Source organism: Lepidochelys kempii, chromosome 5, assembly GCF_965140265.1.
Source record: "Lepidochelys kempii isolate rLepKem1 chromosome 5, rLepKem1.hap2, whole genome shotgun sequence".
Classification (NCBI taxonomy): Eukaryota; Metazoa; Chordata; order Testudines; family Cheloniidae; genus Lepidochelys; species Lepidochelys kempii.
This window is the reverse complement of record NC_133260.1, coordinates 6003859-6024514: the sequence shown is the minus strand read 5'-3', so window position 1 is coordinate 6024514 and position 20656 is coordinate 6003859. Positions and strand designations below refer to the sequence as shown.

Below are 20656 nucleotides of genomic sequence, written 5' to 3'. Positions count from 1 at the left end.
AAAAGTTTGTATAGGTACAGAAAAAGACAAAGAGATGGCTAGGACTTACAAGTGACAGAAGAGTGCAAAAACTATAATTATTTAGCCTTGAAAAGAAGATTAGAAGGGATCTGAGTTCCTTCTTTCAACCCGGTCTTAAAATTAAATTTCATCAAGTCCCTAATAGCTAGTGTGTGGTCAACCCTTGAAATTCCCTGCAACACAGGTTGGAAGCAAATACTGTAGCTGGAATTTTTCCAAAGGACAGGATAATATTATATCTAACAACATTAGAACTTAGTCAAACTAAGGTAAAGATAATCCTCGTCCATGCTTCAGTATATTAGCTAATCTTCAGCAGAGTCTGGAAGGAATACACGCATACTACTCCTGAAGGAAATCTATGCCACTGCACATACGCAGAATTTATGTCCCCCACATATTTATTTGCTTCCCCACAGAAAAATGACTTTCTGATGGGAAACCAAAAGGAAGCCACAAGAGTAGTCATGCAACCCTGACCAGCAGTATCTGTCGGGTGGCCAGGGCAGCTGGCAGAGAGGTAAATCACTGTGGGGCAGGGCACAGGACTGGGGAAGACCCCACTAGTGGCTCCTATCCTGTGCTGGGCTCAGCTGCTAGTCCCGGCTGGGCTGGGGAGAACAGGACTTCCTCTTCCCCTGCATGGCATCCGGGGCTGTGTCAGACACCCCCTCCAGATTTCTCCCCCGGCTGTAGAAAGTTCTGCAAATTTCCCTCCCCCATGCTTCCTGCACCCATCGCTCCTCAGCTACAGGGGAAAGGATTACTGTACAGGGAGCTGCTCCTCCATCTGCCCGACCCCTGTGCATCCAGACCCCCTCATACCCAGACCCTCCTGCTGAGACTCACCCACTCCCTCGCACCCAGAACCCCCAACAAACCCCACTCCACTGCACCCTGATGAGCCACCCGCCCCGGGAACCGCTCCGTACCAAGAGCCAACCAGTTGCACCTGGATCCCCAACCCACTGAGCCCCCAACACCCAGACATCCTTCCTGCTGAGCCCCAACTACCTTCACCTGGACCTTCTTGCAGAGCCCCATTGCCGCCAGAAACCACCACCGCCCCGCCCTGCCCACATCCCCTGTGTATCCAGATCCCCCCGTACCCGGATCCCCCACTGAGGTGCCCGCATCCAGATTGCCTCACACAGAACCCTCTCAACCCACACCTGGATCCCTCCACACTAAGCCCCTTCACACTTGGATCATGCCTTGCTGGCCTGCCTGCCCATACCTGGTGCACTTGGCACAGAGGGGCAGGGCCCTGGGGTGTTTCTGGGGTAGGCCCGGTCCTTACACTGTGTCAGGGTTGGGTGCAGTCTTATTGCTGAATCCACGTCCTGGGGGGAAGCTGCACAGTGATCTCCCACCTCTGTGCAGCCAGTGGCCTGCGCTCCCCAATGCCATGCTGGAGTCTCCACATTTATTTGAGAAATAAAATTTGCAGAATTTTGCAGGTTTTTTTTGTGAAGAATGTACAAAATTGCAAGAGTGACGAGATGAAGACAATCTCCAGTTGCTCCACCAGTCATAAACCATTGCAGAAAAGTCAAGCTACCCAAGGAGATGGGCCAATAACTTGAGCTATTACAGCAAATCTTGAGTGAAATTCTGACCACTTGCATCAATGGAAGTTCTGCCACTGACTTTGGTATTGCCAGGATTTTATCCCTTCCTTCAGTTTGTCTTGAGATGGGCAGTTATTTACCAAACAATTTCCATCCACGATCCTGTGATAAACATGCAGGAATTATTCTCAGCTACCATGACATTTCCATGCACACAGTGCGGCAGAATCAGGACCTATGAAGTTTCTCTCTGGCCAAATGAGGTTTTGATTTATTTTTATTATTAATTATTATTAACTGCAAATTCTATCTGGAAGTTTTCCAGTATTTTTCTGGTTCTTTTCCTACTATGAAATATCAAATTATGGAGAGTTTTTTAAAAAAGGTAATGAGGTGAGAGGAGTTAGAGTTTAACTTTCTTATCACTCTTGCAAAGGACTTAATTATATCCAATAAAAATATGATTACATTTAAAAATAAAAGAACTAAATATAAAATAATAGTGTTCCACTAATTTTACTTTTCAAAATTAATGTTGCTGCACTTTCTATTTTTCTTCAGAGAAATGTCAGGCAGAAATATCAAACTATCCTCAGGGAAAAATCAAAGCATCTGAGACTTTAAAAGAATCCCAGGTTTAAATGAGTTAGTGCATTGGAATTCAGTTGGGAGCAGTGTATTTTGAGTAAGAATGTAATAGAGGGTTTTTTCATTATTAGATTATTCACCTATACATCAAACAGTGGGATCAGTATCTAGAATAGTTACAGCATTTGACCATTTGTAAGCAGGCTTCAGTGCAATCTATTCTTCATTACAGCCTTAACTAGACATTCTAACACATGGAGTAGTTAAAAATATAGAGTTGGAAGTTTACTAAAAGATTGTATAGCAAAAATTGGTAACAAGTTATTAGGAGGTAAAGTTTTCCAGTGGATGATGAGAATAAATCAAGAGACACAACATTCCTAGCTACATCACTGATTTACTGGGTGACATCACTTCATCTCTGTGCCTCAGTTTCTCTGTATGAGAAAATAAGGCTAATGATGCTTGCTCACTTTTGCAAATCATTTTGAAATCTATAGTTAAAAACACCTGAAGTTTTTTTGAATTTGTAGGTACATGTAAAAATGTTTAGGCTAAAATATGACTTTGTATTTTGGACACCATCTTTCATCTCAAAAAATGCAAGAAATTTTACAAAGTGTTCTTTTCTTGAAAAAAAGAAATAGAATACTATGAAAAAATGCCAGCAGCCCAGTGAGAACACCCAACTGAAACATACAATTAGGTAAGGAGCAGATTCCAGGATAAACTTTCTAAAGGGTTTTTTTTTTTTTTAAATTGAAAAGAGAGTGAACCTTATTGTATTATGAAGTCTTTGACAGTGTAAGCACCATCTTATCGTCAACTAGGATTTCCAAAAGAATGCACGCCCTATAATGAAGATTGTGTAAAAAATGGTGCACTTGTTCAAACAGTCAGGTAACTTATGCACATTTAGAGTCCTAAGCAGTATGTGTTTTAATCTGAAGTGTTAATGGAGGGGATAAAATCTGTGGGTTTTTTAAATTGTTTATTTAGAACCTGACTGTTCCCATTATAAGGTCTTATTTTTTCCTAAATTAACTATCTATATTACCATCTGACAGAAAAATAAGCTTCCTAGGGAAAGTCAAGTACCTGGGATTCACTAGCAACAGACTTCTCCACTGAGCACACGTGGATGCTAAACACCAAGTAAAGTGATTATGATCTTCTCAGTGTTATTCTTTAATATTTATGTTACGGTAGCAGCTTGAGGCTCAATCAGGATTAAGGCACAATGGTGCTTCGGGCAATACAAACACATGGACCCTGCCCTAGAGAGCTTACACAGCAAAAAAATCCAATTTTTTTTTGTTTTACCATCAAGAGCAAACAAGCAGGTACTCAGTAAAACTTCTGAAAGGTTATAAGTATGCAATGCTGGGATCATCACCAACTGCCTTTAATACATGGAAGAAAAAAGGTTCATCTTAAATTTTAGCGTAACATAACATTACAAAATGTTCTTTCCCTCCTTTTTAAATGGAAACTAGAACAGGGTGACTCACTCACGTCTTTCATTTCATTTTTCATCTTTGTGTGATGAGGAGACTCCAATTTTTTTCGATCACGGTGGGAGGGAAGTTAAAACATGTAAGAGGTGAGACAGATTGCTTATTTGCACAGTATAGCGATGGTCATATAACCACCACCCTATACCAGAAACCTACTGATCGCTGTACTTACCTACATGCCTCCAGCTTCCATCCAGGACACATAGTATGATCCATTGTCTACAGCCAAACCCTAAGATCAACCACATTTGCTCCAACCCCTCAGACAAAGACAAAACACCTACAAGATCTTTATCAAGTATTCTTAAAACTACAATACTCACCTGGGGAAGTGAGGAAACAGACTGACAGAGCGAGACGGGTACCCAGAAGTCACCTACTACAGGACAGGCCCAACAAGGAAAACAACAGAACACCACTGGCCATCATGTACAGCCCTCAGCTAAAACCTCTCTAGCACATCAGCGATCTACAACCTATCCTGGGAAACGATCCCTCACTCTCACAGACCTTGAGAGGCAGTCCAGTCCTCGCTTACAGACAGTCCTCCCAGCCTGAAGCAAATACTCACCAGCAACTACACACCACAGCACAGCAACACTAACCCAGGAACCAATCCCTGTAACAAACCCCATTGCCTACTCTGTCCCCATATCTACTCTAGCAACACCATCAGAGGACCCAACCACGTGAGCCAAACCATCAGGGGCTCATTCACCTGCACATCTACTTATGTGATATATGCCATCATGTGCCAGAAATGCCCCTCTACCATGTACATTGGCCAAACTGGACAGTCTCTACATAAAAGAATAAATGGACACAAATCAGACATCAGGAATGGTAACATACAAAAGCCAGTAGGAGAACACTTCTATCTCCCTGGACATTCTATAACAGATTTAAAAGTAGCCATCCTGCAAAGAAAAAACTTCAAAAACAGACTTCAAAGAGAAACTGCAGAGCTACAATTCATTTGCAAACTTAACACCATTAGTTTGGGCTTGAATAGGGACTGGGAGTGGCTAGCTCACTACAAAATGAATTTTCCCTCTCTTGGTATTGACACCTCCTCATCAATTATTGGGAGTGGACCACATCCACCCTGACTGAATTGTCAACACTGGTTCTCCACCTGTAAGGTAACTCCCCTTCTCTTCATGTGCCAGGATATTTATGCCTGCATCTGTAATTTTCCACTTCATGTTTCTGAAGAAGTGGATACCCACGAAAGCTTATGGCCCTACCTCTAAATGGTAGTTCTCTTCAACTTGCTCCTCTGGCAGATGAAAACTGTACAGTTTCATACCAGCAACGTTTGTGATTTCAAAAAACAAAGGAAATAACTGAAATAATTTAATATTTTCTTTTACACACAAGAGGAAAGAGACCTTGTTGCAACTAAGGCCATGATCCTGTAACTAGCTCTGTGTGAACAGGCTCCTGCAGTCTGCAGGATGAAGGCCTAATAGCTCAGTGCCACCTATCTTTTTTTTGGTCAGGGGAGTAAAGGAACATTACTGGGTCTCCTGCTTGCTGAAGTCTCTTCCAGCAAGAGCAATCACTTTATGCTTATGTCTGTTTAACAAAGATGAAGTTCTAAGATGTTTGGCATTAACTCAAAGAATGACGCTCCCTAAACATAATGCATTTTCAGGTGAAGCTTCTCACCTGGCAAGTTCTTTAATTAAGTTCGCAATGCGTCGCTTGTCCTCGGGACATAAATCCTTTAAAGAAGCACTCTTCACTCCTCCATTAGTGACCTGAAAAGTAAAATTTGTATTTTAAAATGCAATAGTTTATACAGAACAAGTATTTCTGAAGCTATTAAAAGCATTTCAGGATGTAATGGTTAGAAAATGATGCTAAAACTCAGACTGGAAATGCAGTGCCTATTTTTAACTTTAAGGGTAATTAACCATTGGAACAATTTACCACATTTTGTGGTGGATTCTTCTAAAAAAAGACATGCTCTAATTCAACCACAAGTTACTGGGCTCAATTCAGGGTTTGCTCCGCAAAGTTCTCTGGCTCCCATTATGCAGGAGATTCAATTAGATAATCAAAATGGTCCCCTGTGGCCTACAAATCTAGGATTATATTTGTATTGTGATTGCACTCAAAGTGACTGATCAAAATCAGGAACTCATTGGGTGGCTATACACAGGAGTCAGAGAGAGCAACAGGAATGCAACATACAAGCAGTGATCAGGGTGATATCAGGATAGATATCTTGTTAGCTCCATTGTGTTTTGTTTATTTAGAAACACACACCAAACTGAGTTACCACCACTCCACTAGCCAGTGTTAATTCTTTTTTATTAGATTTAAAATCTACACTATACTCAACTGCTTCTCAATCGCTGCCAACCTTGCCCCACAAACAAGAATAATTTTTAAATCTAATCTGCCATGCTCTCATCTTCTTTCTGAGACAGTCCACTCCTATATTTCATCTAAATAAATGGATGCAATTGGTATCCATGTCCACCAGAGGGCATACACAGTTTATAGTTTAAAAGTCCATTCTTAGCATATCACTATTATTGTCATTGCATATAATTAGGCTTGGAAGGATTAGATTATGAACTGGTAAATGTTGATTTCACCATGCATATATAAATCAATGAAAAAATATTTCCACTGATGATCAAAATTTACAGATAGGCAAGGAAAACATCATTTGAGAACTTACAGTTTGATTTAAGGGTATCTACTTTGTATATTGACATGTGAGGTTGTCACTTTGTACTTTGACAATTATAAAACTAACTTTTTGATTCTCAACATCTGCTGTCATTAAATAATTATTGTCTGACCTGTACATAATTTCCCACAACTGAATATTAAATTGTAAAAATCTAAATAAGTGCTTAAAGAGCGACACTATCCATCAAAATTATTTTTTTTAAAAAATTGAATTCTGCAAAGCCTGAATATAATTGTGGATATTTCCATGGGTTCTTCCACTGAACTCCAAGTTTGCCCTTACTTAGTAAAAGAACAACTTTATACAGCTAGTGATTGAGTTATCCAAGGCCTGTGCCAGGTACTCTCATACTACAGTGATGAGCTCACTATAAGAACCTATATGGAATAGAAAGCGATCCAAAGAAGAGGTGGAGATTGTATTATTTTTAATCCAAATTATTTACTCCGAGAATTTGGTAGTAATAAAATAGAAATCAAACTAAGTGGAAGTAATGGCAAATACTCAAGAATGTGTTTTCAGTGTGCTAGATCTTTACATACATGTAATAAAACCTGCAGGTTCCTATATGCTTGAGTAGAAGACTGGAGAGCTCTAAACCTTGATCATCATCAGATGATGAAGTCATATCATATAACCTAACATTCTTTCCATTCTACTAGTATCTCAGGAGGATGTTAAACAGCAGCTACTACAGTTAGACAATTTTAAACCAGCAGACCCAGAAAACTTGCATCTGAGAGTTTTTAAAAAGCTGCCTGAGGGAGCTTGCTGGACTGCTAATGTTGATTTTCAACAAGTCTTGGAGCACTGGGAAAGTTCCAGAAGACTGGAAGAAAGCTAATGTTGTGCCAATACACCTCTACCCCAATATAACGCGACCCGATATAACACGAATTTGGATAGAACGCGGTAAAGCAGCGCTCTGGGGACAGGGCGGGCTGCGCAATCCTGTGGATCAAAGCAAGTTCGATATAACGTGGTTTCACCAATAACGCGGTAAGATTTTTTGGCTCCCGAGGACAGTGTTATATCTGGGCAGAGGTGTATTTAAAAAGGGTAAATGGGATGATCTGGAAAATTATAGGTCTGTTAGTCTGACATCGATCCCAGAAGGATAATGGATGGCTGAAACACGACTCAATTAATAAATAACTAGAGGGTAATATAATTAATGCCAATCAACATTGGTTTATTTTGAGAAAAGACCTAAATTGACCTTGATTTTTTTTATGAGATTACAAATTTGGTTAATAAAGGTAATAGAGTTAATGTAATATATCTGGACTTCTGTAAGGCATGATATTTTGACTGAAAACCAAAAAGGTATAAAAATAACATGGCACACATGGTCTCAAAATGTAACTGTAAACAGGGAATCACCATTGAATGGGTGAGTTTCTAATGTTATCCCACAGGAATTGGTTCTTGGGCTCTATGCTATTTAACATTTTTATTAATGACCTGGAAGAAAACAAAATCATCACTGATAAAGTCTTCAGATGACACAAACGTTGGAGAAGTGGTAAATAATGGAGAACAGATCACTGATTCAGAACGATCTGGAATGCTTGGTAAACTGGGCAAAAGCAAAGAACATGCATTTTAATAAGGCTAAATGTATAATCTGGGAACAAAGAACGTGGACAATACGTACAAGATGGGGAACTTTATCCTGGGAAGAAGCTAATCTGAAAAAGATTTGGGGCTCATGGTAGATAACCAGCTGAACATGAGCTCCCCGTGTGACTGTGTGGCCAAAGGGACTAACATGGGAATTCTAGAGTAGGAGTACAGAGGTGGTTTGACCTCTGTATTTGGCACTGGTGTGACCACTGCTTTGTCTAGTTCTGGGGCACACAATTCAGGAAGAACGTAGATAAATTAGAGAGGGTTCAGAGAAGAGCCACGAGAATTATTCAAGGATTAGAAAACATGCTTTATAGTGACAGACTCAAGGAGCTCAATTAATTTTAGTTAAAGAGAAGGTTAATGGTTGAGTTGATTTCAGACTATAAGTACCTACATGGGGGGAAAATATTTAATAATAGGATCTCCAATCTAAGAGAGAAAGGTATAAAACAATCCAATGGCTGGAAGTTGAAACTAGACAAAATTCAGACTGGAAAGAAGGCATGTATTTTTGACAACACTATTCAACCATTGGAACGATTTACCAAGGGTCTGTGTTCCCTCTACGCTGCGAGGTCGCATGGCCTCCCAGAATTGAATCAAGTGCCACGCATTTCATTAGCAGAGCCGCACACATCCAGCAGCACGTGTTCAGGTGTCCCGCCCCGTGCTACTCTGCAGCCACGTTGCTCCTGCCCTCTGCCTTGGAGCCTTTGGTCAGCTGCTCCTGGGACCCTCCCGCTTGCTGTGCGGAACAGGGACAGACAGGGGCGCTGATATCATGGTGTCCCCCTCCCCCCACCCATGTACCCCATCTCTGCAGAGCAGGGGAGGGGGGCCAGGGTTCAGGAGCAGGAGAGCTGCTGCGGCCTGAAGGAGCCTTCTGGTGAGTAAGTGCCTTAAAGAGGCAGCACACGGTCTCCCCAGCAGCTAGCTCGCTAGCTAGCTCTCTCTCTCACTCACCTACCTCCCAACATATACTTGTGTTGTTGTTGTTACTTCTTGGTACTTCCTGCAATGCATATATATTCTCTGTAATTTTATTCTTTCAAAGTGCTGTTATTTTAGTTTCTAGACTGGTCTATGCCTTTCATAAATTTAATTCTTTGAACAGTGAGTTCTAAAATGCCTAGCCCGTCCTACCTGAAGTAATTATCCCTGTGGTAACTTTTTAAAAATATATATTATGGTTTTTTCTTTCTACTGGTGGCGCACATGACCTCGATATTGGTGCACATAGCAAAATTCATTCCACACATGGATAGAAAAAATTAGAGAGAACATTGCCAAGTGTCATGGTGGATTCCCCATCACTGACTATTTTAAATCAAGATTGGATGTTTTTGCTAAAAAGATCTGGTCTCATTTAAAAGGAATCATTCTGGACAAGATCTATGGCCTGTGCAATACAGGTCAGGCCAGATGATCACAGTGGTCCTTTCTGGCCTTGAAATCTATACATCTGTGAATTATGGGTGTTACTAAGTGTACACCGTACTTAATAGTCCCACCCTCAAAGACCTCACAATTAAACTGGGGCAAATTTACTACAAAGTACAAGACAGAATAAGTGTTGAAAGTATGAAGCAAACAACAACAAGTTTAACCTTCCCGGACAGTGAATGCTTCTCTGTCTCCTTGTTAGCAGTAATGGGAGTTGAGTGTACACACCAAGGAGAAAACATGCCCTTCAATCTTGAGATTGTTTCAAACCAGTGTTCAAAATCTAATAATACAATTACTGTAAGTAACCTAATAGAAAGACAGGCGATGTTCTTATGCAGAGTTATGTTATTCCACACCCTAAGCTCTAAAATGACCCTCATTCATAGCCTTTTAATTTTTATTTAAATTAAATACATTTCCTTTATTAAAACTTTGAGTTTCAGGCTGCAGGTTCCTTTGATCTGACTACCCCACAGTAAGGTTGGCGGGAGTCTCCCAGAATCAGGCTCTATCGCCCAGAGGCTACTGAAGCCAAACCAGAAGACTTTAGGCGCTAAAAGTCCGGCGGGGCTTAGGCAGGCTCCCTACTTATCCTGGCTCCGCACCGCTCCCGGAAGCAGCCAGCACATCCCTGCAACCCCTGGGGAGGGGGCAGAGGGTCTCCATGCGCTGCCCCCGACCTGAGTGCAAACTCCGCAGCGCCCAATGGCTAGGAACTGCGGCCAATGGGAGCTGCGGGGGCGGTGCCTGTGGGCAGGGGCAGCACGCAAAGACCCCCTGATCAACCCCGCCGAGGAGCTGCTGCCAGAGGGATGGGCTGTCGCTTTTGGGAGCCACCTGAGGTAAGCCCCACCCGACTGGAGCCCGCACCCCTCACTCCCTCCTGCACCCCAACCCCCTGCCCCAGCCCAGAGCCCGCACCCAAACTCCCTCCAAGAGCTTGCACCCTGCACCCCAACTCCCTGCCTCAGCCTGGTGGAAGTGAGGGAGGGTGAGGGAGAGCGAGCGACAGAGGGAGGGGGGATACAGTGAGCAGTGGATGGGGTCTCAGAGAAGGGGCGGGGTAGAGATGTGGCCTTGGGGAAGGGGCAGGGCAGGGTGTTTGGATTTGTGTGATTAGACAATTGGCAACCCTACTCCACAGCGTGGCACAGACCATGAAGGCATCCCCCAAGCCCACGTAAACTGCACTGCTTGCAGTGACACAGGTGGATTTAGGGGATGAAGAAGGAGCCAGACAAGCTTGTCTTTGCACATTCATAGTCCACACCTCAGATTTGTACGTCAACACACATCAAGGTCCAGAATTCTTAACAGTATAACTACCTTTTAAAAAAAGAATGAGAAGGCCATTGTCTCCACACACAAATGAAAATACAGGGCAAGTTCTACCCAGGTTTACATCTTGTCCAACTCTATTGAATCAGTCAGGGCAAAACATGGCCTTAGGCTAGTATTTTGCATTTATACAGCATCTTTCATCCCCCAAAATCCCAAAGTCCTTCATAAAAATATGCCCATACACCATCATATTTGCTATGAATACCTAGATCTGCTATGAATACTCAGATATGTGAATTATGAAAGATCAAGTCACCTCTGCTAGGATTCATATTAGAGGGGAACACAATTCATTTTTTTCAATGCAGTGTTCTGGCATCTCACCTCTGACTACCAATAACTGAAATATATCAAAGTAAAGGGGTCAGTTCTTCCTTCGATACTTAATACCTCTGACGCAATGGGCAGTGGCCATCGTGACTCTAGGAGCAAAGAAACCTTGTAAAACTTCACCTGACTGTAGCAAGTAAAATATCATGAGACTTCTTTTTCCTTTATCATGGAAAGGATAAGCCTGAATTGTTACGTCTCCATAAGGATTCTCCAAGGCAAGACAACAAGAGAGCCCACTGCAAAAAGATTATGACCTAGTTTCCATCCCTCTTTATTATTATTATTATTTATATAGTGGGAACAGCTAGGAGGGTCAAGGGGGGGGGGGGGTCAAGGCCGATCAGCGCTGCAAGCTGTATAACACAACAAAAAGACAATCCCACCCCAAACAATTCACAATCTAAGCATAAGATGAAAGAAACACAAGGTGAGACTTATGGACAATACAAGAAGCAATGGTCACAGCACAGCAGCTGCCTAACTGTTGTCAAGCATTCTGTAGAAACACAGCAGGGGAGAGTTTTAAGGAGGGATTTGAAGAACAAGCTCACCTTGTGTGTGTTTATCGAGAGCAGCTTCCATGTATAAGGGGAAGCACGGGAGAAAGCACCGAAGTGCTTGTTGGAAAACTGGGCAGTCAAGACTGGCATCACTGGCAGAGCGCAGGCAGGAGTTAAAAGCTCAAATGCATGTAAGTAGTGATAAGTAGGGTGGGGATAGGCCATGAAGGGCCTTAAAGGTAAAACAAGTAGTTATTATTAAGGCTACGATTTAGTCATGGCAGTCACGGATTCTGTGACTTTGCTGAACCTCCGTGACTTCTAGGGCTTCAGGAGGAGGCGGCAGGACTGTGTCCTACAACGGGGCTAGCTGGAACAAGGACCCTGCAGCCCCAGCCCCGCGTCTTCCTCTGGGGGCCACAGCCAGGCTGGGGGCTGCAGCCCGGGCCATGCACCCAGCCCTGCGGCGTCCCATGGGCAGTAGATGGGGCCACACGCCAAAGCCCCGCAGCGTCCTGGGTTTGGCTGGGCTGCCCCCCCTGCGGCTTCCCAGGACAATGTATGTATGCGTCACCCCTGCTTGCAGTAGCTAGGGCTTGGCAGGGACTTCAGCTGGGCCAGCTCTGCATGTCCCCCATGGCTGTGCCCGCCGCTGCAGCCACTGGAGTCGGGGCTATGCCCCTTGCCATGGTGGGGGGCTCAGCCTATCAGTCCCTCCCCCCCATGGGACTCCACTTCTTCCCCCTATCTAGCCCTGTCCCCGGTTATTTTTAGTAAAGTAACCAATAGGTCACAGGCTCTGTGAATTTTTGTTTATTGCCTGTGACCTGTTCATGACTTTTACTAAAAATAACAATGAAAAATTTTTAGCCTTAGTTATCATTTGATGTGGAAAAGACTGAGCCAGTAGAGGGATGCAAAGGGGGAGGGGGAATGTGGTTGAAGCAGTGAGCCAGCAAAATAATCTCTGCAATTCCATTTTGAATGGACATAAGTGGGGCAAGATGGCATTTATTAAGGACACAGGAGGAGGGGGATGTAGTAGTCAAAACACAAGACAATGAAGGCCTAGATGAGAGCTTAACTGTGAGGTAGTAGGAATGCAGGATCTTAAAGATATTGTGCAGAAAGAAATGACAAGATTTAGACAAAGTATAATGGCTAGATCCCAGATCTAAGTGACAGGGAGGATGGTAGTGACTGATAAAGGAGGCATTAAATAAAATATTACTATCAATGTTCCACAGGTGAACACATCTCACCATAGAGTTCTGAATGGTGAAGTCTATTAGACTATGGGATAGTCTCACAAGGGAAGTCCCACTGCTTTGGAACTTGTCTTGCAATATACTGTAGGGAACAATCTTCTATTGGTAGGAGAATAATGTAGGTGACCTAGTAGGTCTTTAAACTTTTCTTATTTCCTATTTTAAATTAAAGATACTGTTTGAGAAGTGAAACCAACTGACTAGATTGGATCACTATTTCCTCTCTTGTCTTCTGGGTGCTTTATAGCTTATTTCATAGCTAACCAAAGATTTACTGTACATAGAACTGTATGGGAATAACAATACATGTTGAACACAGTCCAACTTGCACTCTATTCATATCATATATTTGCCCTGTCTTTAGACTGCAGGCCCCTCTAGGAAGAGGCTTCATTTCTATTGCTGCCTGCTAGCCATCATGCAAGTTTGCAATGGTGTAAAAGTCAGTGATAAGTAATGATTATCTACAACTTTTTCTACTATTTGTCTGAACGCTTCAGAATAAGAAAAGTTCATGCTTGCTGACCTGCTGCCCTGTTGGGTCTCCTGTGCTTTTAAAGGAATCCATGGAAACAGAAGGAGCAGCTCCAGTGACCTTCAGCTTAGCTTCGCTTTTTCGACCCTTGACCACATGTCTTGTTCTTAAATTTCCTTCTGCAGAAATTCCTATAGAAGGAAAACAGACATTGAGAGGAGATACTTAGTTTGCTCTTACAAGCTCCCCACACAAAATATTTAGATGAATACGGAATGAGCCTAAAGAGATGGATAGCACTAGCTGGAGCCTATCACACACTTCAAAATAAACTCTGCAAATGCTCCCAAAATAACCTATGGACTTGGACACACCTACTAGTTCTGTCCTATAACTGCACAAACCAAAGCATAAACCAAAGGACCTTCTGTAATAACACCGTAAATAAGGACTAATTAGGCATCATAAATAAGGCTAATGTCACCACCGCTCACGTGACATTTTGATGTTTCACATTTTACAGATACTTCGGCTTGGAAGGATTCGATTTTTTAAATTGGTAAATGTCAATTTCACCATACACACACACAAAAAACGAAAAAATAGTTCCATTGACAATAATCAAAACATACAGAGAGGTTAAGTAAAAATAAATGCTGCTTGAAAACTCAGAGTTTGATTTAAGGTATTTACTTCCTATATTTTGACATGTGATGTTGACTATTTGTGTTTTAACAATTATAAAACTAACTTTTCGAATCTCAGCATCTGTCATTAACTAGTGTCTGACCCCTCCATAATTACTCACAACTCTGAAAATTTAAAAATCAATAAAAATCTAAAACTGCTTAAAAATAAACATTGATATTATCCATCTAAAATTATTTTTAAAAAAAATGAATTCTGCCAAGCCAACATATATACTGTTGCTGTATATTTTTGCCCAAGATTAAGGCTGTTTGTTCCTCATGTCAAACTTATGGGTAACCACAATACCTGGCTCTTATCTGGGAGCTTTTCATCAGCACATCTTAAAATGCTTCACAATCTTTAACGTATTTATCCTCACAACACCCTTGAGAGGTAGGGAAGTGCCATTAACCACACCTGAAAGATGGAGAACCAAGGCACAGAGAGGCTAAATGACTTGCCCAGGGCCACAAAGGAAATCTGTAGCAGAACAAGGAACTGAACCCAGGCCTCCAAAGTCCTAGGCTAGCACCCTGATTACTGTGTGAACACTACAGAGATTTTGTAAAAAAAATCTCTCACCACTGCTAACATTAGTTCATCTCCACTGCCAATGACTATGTAGTAAGCTCTGACCATTCCAACGAAGACAAGGTCTTCAGAGCCTGAAGAACCAAATTTTTATCACTGTTTAGAGGTACCAGGAAGTTTTAATATTTCTCACTTAAATTAGCAAACTTGGTACATTTATTTTTTGTATGGAGATTTCAAAAGTGAATCAGTAATTAAAAAGAGAAAACTTGTTTAGAAGCTTTCCCATCCCCCTCTCACATCCCACTCCTCACCCCCATTTAGAGCGGACAGAGTTCCTAAAGTTGTCTGATATTTTTTGGTTTGCATTATGAACTATTTCCACTGTAAATCCAGAAAGTTATCCTAAATCATAAACTTTCCTTTCCACATCATAGACTGTTAGGTCCCGTCACCACCTGGGCTTGAACCATACTAGCTACAATCACATTCAGCCATGTTTTATCTCAGCCGTAGCATAGGCCCTCTACCTTGCATAATTAGGGTTTTATTAAAAAAAAAAGTCAACCTAGATCACATGGTTTCTCAATGCAGTTTGCAGCCCAATTCTGTAAACACACACCTACCTCACTCATGTTATGTGTTACAGCATATTTTTTAGGATCAGGCAAGGACACAACCTTGTTATACTTGTTTTAAGGCTCTGTGTTTGAAAACAGTTAATATTATTATAAATTCTGGGACAATTAATACTGTCATCTAAACTAAATGTAGAACAGTTCCATCTTTTAATATAGACTGGATCTATCTGCATTTAATTTATCTTGCCCCAAACCTCGCTATGAGATGTTCAAGCATTTAGAGATGTTCACTTTTTTAACAGGGACACAATTAAGATTCAGCCTACACCACAGATTAGACAGAACTGTGCTGTATGGCTACATCGGAATGGGTCCCTAAAACAATTAATCTTCCACTGTATACTTTTATAATCAGTGAGCCATAGATCCTCTACTATAATCCTTTATGTCCCAACACAAGCAGGCTCTACAGTCTCATGTGCAACTGAAAAATACAAAACTGAAAAATCACGGCAATGTTTCACTGGACGAAGTGTCATTTACAACTATTAGGAAATCATACCTGGCACATACACCATCGGCTGTTCTTCATCAGAAACTGTATGCAATTTCATTAAAGGAAAACAAATCAAAGAGAAAAAGTCCAAGCTGAGATCTACAAAAAGAAATATGAAAATGCACCTTTAAATCTGTGATTTGCAAAAAAGATTGTTGACCTGGTGCCATTTATGGTTCTCCACCATTTAGAAAGCATCTAATGCATGACAAACTTGACCAGAACAAAACACGAACACAGACTTCAAAAGAAGACACATACTAACATATGCACTCTGTATGTACAGTATTCAGAGTAGCAGCCGTGTTAGTCTGTATCCGTAAAAAGAAAAGGAGTACTTGTGGCACCTTAGAGACTAAAATTTATTAGAGCATAAGATTTCGTGAGCTACAGCTCACCTCATCGGATGCATACCGATGAAGTGAGCTGTAGCTCACAAAAGCTTATGCTCCAACAAATTTGTTAGTCTCTAAGGCGCCACAAGTACTCCTTTGCTTTGTATGTACAGTACTAGCTTTCATCTAAAGATCATCTCAGAGGTCATCTTTACAAAAGATTCACGGGACCAGCCCCAGTTGCAACTCCAAGTATTAAGGTAATAAAGCAACACAATATTTATTTGAATTAGACTAAGTTAACATTATATAAGGAATCTCTTGGGAACAGACAGGGAAGGCAAATTGCTGAGACTTATGTATATAGTCACACTGACACTGAACCACATACCACAACAGACTACACAGTGCACAAGGTACATGATTAAGACCATTAGGCTAAAAGGAAACAAAGATTTAAAAGGAAGTTGGTCATTTTCAGCTGATCTTTCCTCAAAGGACAGATGAAAGTTAACCGTCTGGGGACTTTTCATGTATTTGTTGAGGCAGATCAAGATTTGGTTTCAAGCAGTTATTTGTGAAGAAAGCTATTTCAGAAATGTTCAAATAACTGGTTGTCACAATCATAAATACAATTTACTATATCTAGCCCTCTAAAAGCACCTGGCACTGGGCAACATATTATTTATATTACAATAGTGCCTACAGGGCCAAAACCCCTGCCCCGCATAAATTAGTCTAAAGATAAGAGCACAAAAAACAGCATAATCCAGAGCAGGGTGTGGCCTTTAGAGTCTCTTCTTTAAAGAGACAGTATGCAGTTTTCTTTTAGCTGTGTCAGTTCCAGGATATTAGAGAGACAAGGTGGGTGAGGTAACAGCTTTCTTTGGACCAATTTCTACTGGTGAGAGACACAAGCTTTTGAGTTTACACAGCACTCTTCTTCAGGTCACATATAAGCTCTGTGTGAACTCGAAAACTTGTCTTTCTCACCAACAGAAGTTGGACCAATAAAAGACATTACCACACCCACCTTGTCTCTTTAAAGAGACAGTGTCAGTAAGCAGAGGTAAAGATGTTTGTTTGCAGCATAAATTATTAACCCTATCTTTGATTGAAAGAATTGCAGGAGTCCAACTTGTGTCACTATTTATGATGTTTATTTTTCGCATTTCTCTGGTCATGGACAATGAAACTCAATTATGTTCCTCAATTGTCTCACTTTCATATTCTTTGGCTACAATGTTTGGGTCTCATATACTGCAGGGCAAAGTTTACAAACAATCGTTCTCATTCCCAGACCTGAGGAAGAGCTCTGTGTACCTTGAAAGCTTGTCTCTCTCATCAACAGAAGTTGGCCCAATAAATGATGTTACCTCACCCACCTTGTCTCTCTAATATCCCGGGACCAACACAGCTACAACACCACCGCATAAACTCTGCCCAGATAAGCAGTAACACTGGCAACTTGCTGAGAGCTGTGTAAAACGGAGGCAATTGCATATGCTGAATGCAGTGGCCCGCAGGGGAGACATGAAGTCGCTATCCTTATGTACCATCTTGATCCAAGAAGCCACTGCTGGGATCAAGATACCCACTGGACAACTTTTTCCTCACCATACACAGCTTAGACTAAAATAACAATGTCATGGCAGCAACCAACATTTCTATAAAGCAGCAGTGCTGTGGCACTAGGTATGGTGCATGAGCCAGCAAAACCACCTCCAAGGGCCATTCACTGTATTACAGCGAAGGAGCACCCTTCCAAGCTAAGACACCTCTCAGTCTGTGTGTTCCCTACCAAATGTCCCCAGAACAGTTCAGATGAACTCCCACTGAGATAACGCACAACTGTGTACATATATGCCAACCCCCACTGCCACAATTGGCTGAGATTCTCCTCCAACTCCATCCATACATATGACAGGCTGGCACAGGACACTCTTCCCAGCACAGGCTGATCCCTATATTTCCTCCCCATGAGATGAAACAACCCCAGGGTCTTTACACACAAACACACACAATACGTGTACACCTCCCCATGTGCTGAGGGCCCTCAGCCTCTATGTCTCCTTTCTTAGGTACTTATATGGCCCTCATCACCATAGTAGCTAAGCCTCTCACAATCTCTAGTTTCAGAGTAACAGCCGTGTTAGTCTGTATTCGCAAAAAGAAAAGGAGTACTTGGTACTAAGGTGCCACAAGTACTCCTTTTCTTTTCACAATCTCTAGTGTATTTATCCTCACACACACACATACCCACCCACCCACCAGTGTTATCCCCATTTTACCAAGGATGTTTGTGGCAGAGCAGGGAATTGAACCCAGGTCTCCACAAGCTAACACCCAAACCACCGGACCATCCTACAGGTTGAGCCGCGAGCCCCCATGTCTCCTACAGGCTCAGCGTCCCCGTCCCCCCCGTCTCCCAACGCCCCTGTCTCCTACAGGCTCAGCGTCCCCGTCCCCCCCGTCCCCCAACGCCCCTGTCTCCTACAGGCTCAGCGTCCCCATCCCCCAACACCCCTGTCTCCTACAGGCTCAGCGTCCCGTCCCCCCCGTCTCCCAACGCCCCTGTCTCCTACAGGCTCAGCGTCCCCGTCCCCCCCGTCTCCCAACGCCCCTGTCTCCTACAGGCTCAGCGTCCCCGTCCCCCCCGTCTCCCAACGCCCCTGTCTCCTACAGGCTCAGCGTCCCCGTCCCCCCCGTCTCCCAACGCCCCTGTCTCCTACAGGCTCAGCGTCCGTCCCCCCCCGTGTCCCAACGCCCCTGTCTCCTACAGGCTCAGCGTCCCCGTCCCCCCCGTCTCCCAACGCCCCTGTCTCCTACAGGCTCAGCGTCCCCGTCCCCCCCGTCTCCCCACGCCCCTGTCTCCTACAGGCTCAGCGTCCCCGTCCCCCCCGCCTCCCAACGCCCCTGTCTCCTACAGGCTCAGCGTCCCCGTCCCCCCCCGTCTCCCAACGCCCCTGTCTCCTACAGGCTCAGCGTCCCCGCCCCCCCCCGTCTCCCAACGCCCCTGTCTCCTACAGGCTCAGCGTCCCCCCCCCCCGTCTCCCAACGCCCGTCTCCTACAGGCTCAGCGTCCCCGTCCCCCCCGCCTCCCAACGCCCCTGTCTCCTACAGGCTCAGCGTCCCCGTCCCCCCCGCCTCCCAACGCCCCTGTCTCCTACAGGCTCAGCGTCCCCGTCCCCCCCGTCTCCCAACGCCCCTGTCTCCTACAGGCTCAGCGTCCCCGTCCCCCCCGCCTCCCAACGCCCCTGTCTCCTACAGGCTCAGCGTCCCCGTCCCCCAACGCCCCTGTCTCCTACAGGCTCAGCGTCCCCGTCCCCCCCGTCTCCCAACACCCCTGTCTCCTACAGGCTCAGCGTCCCCGTCCCCCCCGTCTCCCAACGCCCCTGTCTCCTACAGGCTCAGCGTCCCCGTCCCCCCCGTCTCCCCACGCCCCTGTCTCCTACAGGCTCAGCGTCCCCGTCCCCTCCGCCTCCCAACGCCCCTGTCTCCTACAGGCTCAGCGTCCCCGTCCCCTCCGCCTCCCAACGCCCCTGTCTCCTACAGGCTCAGCGTCCCCCCCCCGTCTCCCAACGCCCCTGTCTCCTACAGGCTCAGCGTCCCCGTCCCCCCCGCCTCCCAACGCCCCTGTCTCCTACAGGCTCAGCGTCCCCCCCCCCCCGTCTCCCAACGCCCCTGTCTCCTACAGGCTCAGCGTCCCCCCCCCCCCCCGTCTCCCAACGCCCCTGTCTCCTACAGGCTCAGCGTCCCCCCCCCCCCCCGTCTCCCAACGCCCCTGTCTCCTACAGGCTCAGCGTCCCCGTCCCCCCCGTCTCCCAACGCCCCTGTCTCCTACAGGCTCAGCGTCCCCGTCCCCCCCGTCTCCCAACGCCCCTGTCTCCTACAGGCTCAGCGTCCCCGTCCCCCCCGTCTCCCAACGCCCCTGTCTCCTACAGGCTCAGCGTCCCCGTCCCCCCCGTCTCCCAACGCCCCTGTCTCCTACAGGCTCAGCGTCCCCGTCCCCCCCGTCTCCCAACGCCCCTGTCTCCTACAGGCTCAGCGTCCCCGTCCCCCCCGTCTCCCAACGCCCCTGTCTCCTACAGGCTCAGCGTCCCCGTCCCCCCCGTCTCCCAACGCCCCTGTCTCCTACAGGCTCAGCGTCCCCGTCCCCCCCCGTCTCCCAACGCCCCTGTCTCCTACAGGCTCAGCGTCCCCGTCCCCCCCCGTCTCCCAACGCCCCTGTCTCCTACAGGCTCAGCGTCCCCGTCCCCCCGTCTCCCAACGCCCCTGTCTCCTACAGGCTCAGCGCCCCCGCCCCCGTCTCCCAACGCCCCTGTCTCCTACAGGCTCAGCGTCCCCGTCCCCCCCGTCTCCCAACGCCCCTGTCTCCTACAGGCTCAGCGCCCCCGCCCCCGTCTCCCAACGCCCCTGTCTCCTACAGGCTCAGCGTCCCCGTCCCCCCCGTCTCCCAACGCCCCTGTCTCCTACAGGCTCAGCGCCCCCCCCCCCGTCTCCCAACGCCCCTGTCTCCTACAGGCTCAGCGCCCCCCCCCCCGTCTCCCAACGCCCCTGT

General features: G+C 45.0%; 1 protein-coding gene across 7 annotated transcripts in view; it reads right to left on the bottom strand.

The window, feature by feature from the left end:
• KIAA1328 (KIAA1328 ortholog) overlaps positions 1 to 20656 on the bottom strand; it is a 285325-nt gene that overhangs the window by 264070 nt on the left and 599 nt on the right. For all 7 annotated transcript variants that reach the window (XR_012158833.1, XM_073343417.1, XM_073343413.1 and 4 more), the window contains exons 2-4: positions 15767 to 15802; positions 13454 to 13593; positions 5369 to 5460 (exon numbers count right to left, since the gene is read on the bottom strand). Coding sequence is in view for 6 of the 7 variants with exons in the window: in XM_073343417.1 (XP_073199518.1) it covers positions 5369 to 5460; positions 13454 to 13593; positions 15767 to 15802 (268 nt within the window). In the remaining variant the exon portion in view is untranslated. The remainder of the gene's footprint in view (positions 1 to 5368; positions 5461 to 13453; positions 13594 to 15766; positions 15803 to 20656) is intronic.